This window comes from Oncorhynchus keta, chromosome 32 (assembly GCF_023373465.1).
Source record: "Oncorhynchus keta strain PuntledgeMale-10-30-2019 chromosome 32, Oket_V2, whole genome shotgun sequence".
Lineage (NCBI taxonomy): Eukaryota > Metazoa > Chordata > Actinopteri > Salmoniformes > Salmonidae > Oncorhynchus > Oncorhynchus keta.
Genome location: NC_068452.1, coordinates 3,170,102 through 3,177,869, shown reverse-complemented (window position 1 = coordinate 3,177,869; position 7,768 = coordinate 3,170,102). Strand labels below are relative to the sequence as shown.

The 7,768-nt window shown below is 43.9% G+C and overlaps 1 protein-coding gene across 4 annotated transcripts in view; it reads right to left on the bottom strand.

Annotated features, from left to right (window-relative positions):
• Nucleotides 1–3,974: 3,974 nt before the first annotated feature.
• Nucleotides 3,975–7,768, bottom strand: part of LOC118365698 (patatin-like phospholipase domain-containing protein 6) — a 43,812-nt gene continuing 40,018 nt past the window's right edge. For all 4 annotated transcript variants that reach the window (XM_052490333.1, XM_052490335.1, XM_052490334.1 and 1 more), the window contains 2 exons: nt 6,632–6,798; nt 3,975–6,541 (listed from right to left, as the gene is read on the bottom strand). In XM_052490333.1, coding sequence (XP_052346293.1) covers nt 6,464–6,541; nt 6,632–6,798 — 245 coding nt within the window. In that variant the 3' untranslated portion in view covers nt 3,975–6,463. The remainder of the gene's footprint in view (nt 6,542–6,631; nt 6,799–7,768) is intronic.

Sequence of the window (7,768 nt, the reverse complement as noted above, 5' to 3'; positions counted from 1 at the left end):
AACGCCCAGGGAACCCCCGCCGCCTCTTGTATTGGCTCTTGGCTACTTACATTTGAGTCATTTAGCAGACGCACTTATCTAGAGTGATTTACATGAGTAATTAGGGTTAAGTGCCTTGCTCAAGTGCACATCGATATATTTTTCACCTAGTCAGGGCAGGGATTCGAACCATCGACCTTTTGGTTACTAGCCCAACACTCTTAACTGCTAGGTTACCTGCTGCCCTTGTTGCACCTGTTACTTCCTTGTAGCATTTTAGCAAAGCCTAACCCTTTTTCCTAACCATAACCTCATTCTCCTATCCCGCTTAGTTCTCCAACCTGACACATGAATTATCTTAACCTGCTATTTTAATTATCCTAACCTGCTACATTAGTTCTCCTAACCTGTTACTTTAGTTGTCCTAACCTGCTACTTTAGTTCTAACCTCCTTTAATAATGATCCTAACCTGCTAGAACAAGGAAGTAGCCAGGAGCCAATAGAAGAGGTGACAGGGCTTCCCTGGGTGTTTCAACTCGGTGCAGTTCAGAGGATGCGGGTCGCAGTCAGACCATATTGTTGATAGGTATTTGCGCCGCCCCCTCCATGTATCAACCAACACCATAATAATGTGGTAGGATAAATAGGGGGGGGGGGATTTGGAGGGATGATCATGCATATCTATCCGGTTGTTTTGGTGAATTATCACTTTTGTCAATTCCAAAGAATAAACTACCAATACTTTAGCACCATAGTCAAATATCTAACACTTATCTTCAGCGGCAGACCTCACCCAGGCCAATAAATATTGCTATTAACAGATCTGTTTGTTACTTAACCATAATGGATGGTAAGGCTTGGGAAGGAGAGAAGGAAGGGGTGTTGTGACAGAAGGTGAGCATTTGGTCTGAGAGAGGAGATTATGTGTGGAGAAATGCAGCAGTCTTGTCTGTACCTGCCCTTCCTGTGATTTTCTGCCCCAGGTCTCAGAAGGCTTGGGGGCTGGAGGGGGGGAGGGGCAGGTGGGGGGGGCAGGTGGGGGAGACAGACGTTTTGAGACCTTTAGTTGTTGGGAAGAGGGGTGTAGAAAGGTCTGATCTGCAGCCACTCTGAACATGGCCAAGGTGGGTTGGTGTCACGAAAGATGCTACAACAGCATCATTAGTGTATTTCTTCATCAATGTGATTGAAAACCTCACCATACAGGGTACACCTTTGCTTATTTTTTTATCATGTATTAAAAACTAGGTAAACATTTGCATGCATTTGTCACACCCTGGCCAAGAGGTGCTGTGACAACTCAATTCAGTATAATAGTCACTTTACCACTACCTACATGTACAAATGACCTTGATTAACCTGTACCCCCGCACATTGACTCAGTACCCCCTGTCTATAGCCTCTTATTTCAGTGTTACTTTAATTTGAATTTCTTTAGTAACTCATTTCTTAACTCTTTCTTGAACTGCATTGTTGGTTAAGGGCTTGTAAGTAAGCATTTCACAGTAACTTCTACACACGTTGTATTTGGCGCGTGTGACAAATCAAATTTGATCTACACACCCTAGGTTTACACCAAGTGCATAGGGGCACTGAATAACTCATAGCACAGACCACACCGGTTGTTTTAGAATGGGCTTGAGTGGAAGTACATGGAATGAAAGTCTGAGACAGGTCACAGTTTATTTCTCACTCCCGATTTCAGCTTCCCTAAACCAAGTTAACTCTACCCAGAGAGGAAGAGACAACGAGAGAGGGTTTAAACTCCCGTCAAACTCGGTCCACAATAAGCAGACCACCTGCCTTCCCGCTTTTTGGACGACTCCCATTGTTAGCCCAGAGACAAGATCATCTTGTCATATATACAGTATCGCTGCTCTACCTTAACGCAACAAAATTAAGGGAGGATATAACACAAAACAATCAAATCAAACAAAAACAGGTTTGTGTGCAGGGAATGCACTTCATCTTTAACTCAGATCATCATTCCTCAAATCACACTTCTCTTTGCAAAACCAAGGCTTCAAAGGCACTCTGCCACAACCTTCACTAACCGTCGCTTCCCCCCTGAGTAGCCACACCTCAAACAAACTGAACAAGCGTTATGAAGAGATAGGGGAAAACCAGTCAGTCAATCACATGTTTCAACGAATCAGTTAGGAGCACCTGGGCCAGTGCATGCACAGTAATAATAGGGCATTCGTCACACTGTTGACCACTTTTTGTCCAGTCATGAGAGAAGAACTAACGGCAAAGGCAGTGGTTTCCACTAACTTGGTAGTTTGACCAATCACATCACATCAGATCGTTTCACAGATATTTTTCAGATCATCAATCAGATTTGGGCTGCCTGTGTAACCACAGGCAATGACAGAGAGCCAGGTAAGATGATATGTGCCTCACAAACCGATCTGGTTAAAAAGCACACAAACAATTCAGCAGGTAAGAGTATGGAAACTACCCCCAGGCATGATTCACTAATCCCCAAACAAACATGTACTAATCTGTTTCAACCATTCAGAAGGAGATACTAATCTTCCACTTTCTCAGTTCCCCCAATGTAGGTGTTTTTGTGACTTCTCTACCTAATATGGTCAGAGGGCCAGAGAACGAGTGAGAAAGAGAGCGGTAAAAGGGAGGTGTGGTTCATTGTTTGTTCTGTGGTGTCAAGTTACTTTTACAACCCTGTTATTACCCCATCCCCCTCTCCTCTCCTTCAATCAGCCTGGCATCAAAGATGAACAGATAAGCTACAGAGGGCAGGTGTGTTGCAACTAAAGTGAAAGAGAACTGGAGAAGGGTAGAGGGCAGTGCGAACGGCCCAGTACATTACCGGAGCGCCAAGTCTAGGTCCAAGAGGCTTCTAAACAGTTTCTAACCCCAATCCACAAGACTCCTGAACTTCTAGTGAAATGGCTACCCAGACTATTTGCGGTGCACCCCCTCCCCTGCTACTCTCTGTCATCTATGCATAGTCACTTTAATAACCCCCCTGAATATAACCTCGCTATTGTTATTTTACTGCTGCTCTTTATTTACTTGTTACTTTTATCTTATTCTTATCCATATTTTTTTTTAAACTGCATTGTTGGTTAGGGGCTCGTAAGTAAGCATTTCACTATAAGTTCTACACCTGTTCTATTCGGCGCATGTGACTAATACAATTTGATTTGAAAGAGTCACCAGCCACCACTGACACATGAACATATGGTATATACTTATTGCATATGGTATCTGCAATTTAGTTCAACTGCAGGGGAGAGATATTATGCAGGTAGATTAGTTGAGATTAACACCAGTCATCTTGATAAAACCAACCAGATTTACAGGTTAAATGGAAGGAGGAATTTGTCTGATCATACAATATTTCACTTCACAGTATTATTTGGGTGTGTGTCACTTCACTCTTAATATCCTGTTAGTCAATTTTGTACGACCACAGTGCATGGTTTGATGTAACACTACATAGGTTATGATGTAACATCCTGTCATCAGCTTCTGGACAACATAGGACAAAACAGGTTAGACAGTGTCATGGGACTGTTCACATTAGTGGCTTTAACATCCCATGTAGAGGTATTAGTGCAATGAATCCTCCAGAGAGAGAAGATCATGCTGTATCTCTTTCACAAGCATCCAAAGACTGTTATTGGAAGGAATGTCCAGCCATGTAATGTGGTTGAGTAATTTCACTGAGGGGGAACTGCAGACGCTGCACCCAGGGATGTGGAGCTGGGGTGGAGTGAGAGGGTACATGGATAATTTGGAAGCCACTTCTGGACGTGTTCCTGCACACCCTCCTCTGCTGTGTAGAGAGAGAGAGAGGGAGGTGTGGCGCTGGCAAACTATGATTCAGCAGAGTAGTGTTGGGGTTCTCATCACGTTGAATGAACAGGGCTCCCTCCTGTGGACAACTTCAGAAACTACAGGTACAGTAAAAGTAAAGTTACAGGAGAAATCCTCTCCTCTACCTGTTATAAAATAAAAACAAATGTTTGCATTAATTTAGATTTATTATTCAGTATGCATTTGAACATTTCTTTAAATTGAAATGACATCCCATACCATCCTGTCTCCATAGGGCATCTTAAGGAAGATGCAAATAAAACAAACCTTTCCAATCAAGGAATTATTCTTTATATTCATCCGTGCAAAATAGCAAAACCCAAGCTAATAAGAAAGGACAGTACAGTTCATTATTCATGTCCGTAATTAGAATTTTCCATTAGGATTTCTTCCCTCCTTTTTGTTCAGTGATAAAAAAAAGGCTTTAAAAAAAGCCAGTGGTAAAGCAAAACAAATAAATAAAACTAAATTGGCAACAAACAAAAAACATTCAGTGCACATTTGAATGGATTTAGGAAGGACATCTCTCAGGCGAAAAGAGTCCCAAGTTTTGCAGCAGAAAAACATAAATATGTATATAATAAATCATTTCTGAGTATTAACATGTCTATATAGTTATTACTAAGATTAGACTGAATTATTCTGTGACCATTTGAGGGCAGGGGTGTCAACTCAATCTATGGAGGGCCTAGTTTCTGCAGGTTTTTGGTTCTTCCTTTCAATTAAGACCTAGACAACCAAGTGAAGGGAGTTCTTTACTAATTAGTGACCTTAATTCATCAAGTAAAAGGAAGGAGCGAAAACCAACAGACACTTGGCCTTCGTGGAATGAGTTTGACACTTGTTGGTTAGGGAGTACACAGGACCCCATGCAAGCATTAGGCAAGTAGGGAGAGGCGAGGGGTTGCTATACTAAAAAGGTCCATTGGCAGTCTCCCCTCCAACATTTTTAAACGGTTAAATTCAGGTTAAAAAGGCATTGTTATCCTCTGCTTGAAACAAGCAGCATACAGTAGTAGCAAGCATGGTGGAAACCATTGACACACACCTCTCCTCTACACATGTTCACCTCCCTACTTCAAAATCCAATAATGTACACTGAACAAAAATATAAACTGCAACATGTAAAGTGTTGGTCCCATGTTTCATGAGCTGAAATAAAATATCACAGACATTCTTAATACGCACAAAAAGCTTCTCAAATTTTGTGCAAAAAAATTGGTTTAAAATCTTTTAGTGAGCATTTCTCCTTTGCCAAGATAATCCATCCACCTGACAGGTGTGGCATATCAAGTAGCTGATTAAAAAGCATGATCATTACACAGGTGCACCTTGTGCTGGGGACAATAAAAGGCCAGTTTTATTACGAAACACAATGCCACAGATGTCTCACGTTTTGAGGGAGTGTGCAATTGGCATGCTGACTGCAGGAATGTCCACCAGAGCGGTTGCCAGAGAATTTAAAATGTTCATTTCTGTACCATAAGCCGACACCAATGTTGTTTTTGTGAATTTGGCAGTACGTCCAACCGGCCTCACAACCGCAGACCACACCAGTCAAGGACCTGAACATCTGGCTTCTTCATCTGCGGGACCGTCTGAAACCAGACACCCTGACAGCTGGTGAAACTGAGGAGTATTTCTGTTTGTAATAAAGTCCTTTTGTGGGGAAGAACTTATTCTAATTGGCTGGTCTTGGCCCCCCAGTGGGTGGACCTATGCCCTCCCAGGCTGCTCCCCTGCCCAGTAATTTGAAATCCATAGATTAGGGCCTAATGAATTTCAATTGACAGATTTCCATATGAACTAACTCCCTTACACTTTTGAAATTGTTGCATATTGTCTTTATATTTTTTGTTCAGTATACATCAGTCTTTCTACCGTTTGTGCGCAGCAGTGTTTTTGTACCTCTCATTTCTTTAGCAGTCTTTTACATCTCTCTCTCCATTCAACATCAATACTACTACTAGCAAATAAATCGTAATGACACACACACACACACCTCTCTCCAACTTCCATCCACGTAATACCCATGTGTGTCTGAACAGAGAACAGTGTACCATCAATGAGAACCTCTCCTGATTATGGACAGACAGGACATGCAGACAGACAGTCTGAATAGGGCCAAAGCATTGGAGCTGAAAGCTTTAAAGAGACCAGGTGTTTAACTTCAACCAAGTACTAATGTGTTCCCTGTGGTATGAGGGACACCCTTTAGTCATCCCAATAAAAGTATTTCAGCTTTGGCAGGAGTGGAGTGGTGGGAGGGAAACAGAGTGGTGGGGTCCCAGTCGAGTCCATCTTCAGATTGGAGAGGGTCCATTCATGGTCCAAGTCACACTGGGCACCAGTGGTCCAAGGGCTTCCGGGTTAAGGGTCAGGGGTTAGAGTGGGGCTCTCCATCACTGTTCCTGGAGAGCTCTCCTGTAGGTTTTCAACCCTTGATGTAACTAACCTGATTTATTTGATAAACCAGCTCATTATTAGAATCAAGCGTTTGTAGATTAGGGTTGAGGAAAAAAAATAAGTATTTAAGCTACAGTAGCTGCAGAAATTGCCCGACATCCAACTCTCATCTTCCACCACCTCTTAGTTTTTGGACCCAGAGCCTGTCTCTTTTTCATTTTTCCTCTCCTGTCAGCAGTCGGAGAGCTCGGAGTAGGTGTTGGAGTCACCTTCTGTTTTCCTCCGCTGGCGGACTGACTTCTCCTCATCCTAGAGGAACAACACACAGACAGTCACTACTAACAGCAGGGTGTGTGTGTGTGTGTGAGTGAGAGTCTGATGTCTGTGTGTTACACGTACTGCCTGGAAGACTCCGTTCTGGCCCCACTCTCCGGGGGAGAGGTCATCGAGTTCCTGTTCCCCCTCTTCCTCCTCCTCCTCCTCCTCCTCTTCCTCCTCCTCTTCTTCTCTCACCGTGTCCATCCCGTCCTCCTCATACTCCGTCAGGCAGTCCGACTCATCCCCCGCTGTGGGACACACAGACACAGTTATGCACTATGAAAGAGACCAGCCATACGGTAGCACAAGCAACAAGACTGAAGATTGCCATGTGATGCACTACATGACCAAAAGTATGTGGACACCTGCTCGTCAAAGATCTCATTCAAAAATCATGGGCATTGATATGGATGTGTCCCCCCTTTACTGCTATAAAAGTCTCCACTATTCTGGGAAGGCTTTCCACTAGATGTTGGAACGTTGCTGTGGGGATTTGCTTCCATTCAGCCACAAGAACATTAGTGAGGTCGGGCACTGACGTTGGGCGATTAGGCCTGGCTCGCAGTCGGCATTCCAATTCATCCCAAAGGTGTTCGATGGGGTTGAGGTCAGGGCTCTGTGCAGGCCAGTCAAGTTCTTCCACACTGATCTCGACAAATCATTTCTGCACGGGGGCTTTGTCATGCATAAACAGGAAAGGGTCTTCCCCAGACTGTTGCCTCAAAATTGGAGGCGCAGAATCGTCTAGAACGTCATTGTATGCTGTAGCATTAAGATTTCTCTTCTCTGGAACTAAAACAGGAGGCTATAAAACAGCCCAGACCATTACTCCTCCTCAACCAAACTTTACAGTTGACACTATGCATTTGGGCAGGTAGCATTCTCCTGGCATACGCAAAAACCAAATTCGTCCGTCAGACTGCCAGATGGTGACGCGTGATTCATCACTCCAGAGAACGCCTTTCCACCACTCCAGCCGACGCTTGGCATTGTTCATGGTGATTTTATGCTTGTGTGCGGCTGCTCGGCCATGGAAACCCATTTCATGAAACTCCCGACGAACAGTTCTTGTGCTGATGTTGCTTCCGGAGGCAGTTTAGAACTTGTCGTGAGTGTTGCAACTGAGGACAGACGATATTTCCGTGCTTCAGCCCTCGGCGGTCCCGTTCTGTGTGATTGTGTGGCCTACCACCTCGCGGCTGAACCGTTGTTGCGCTT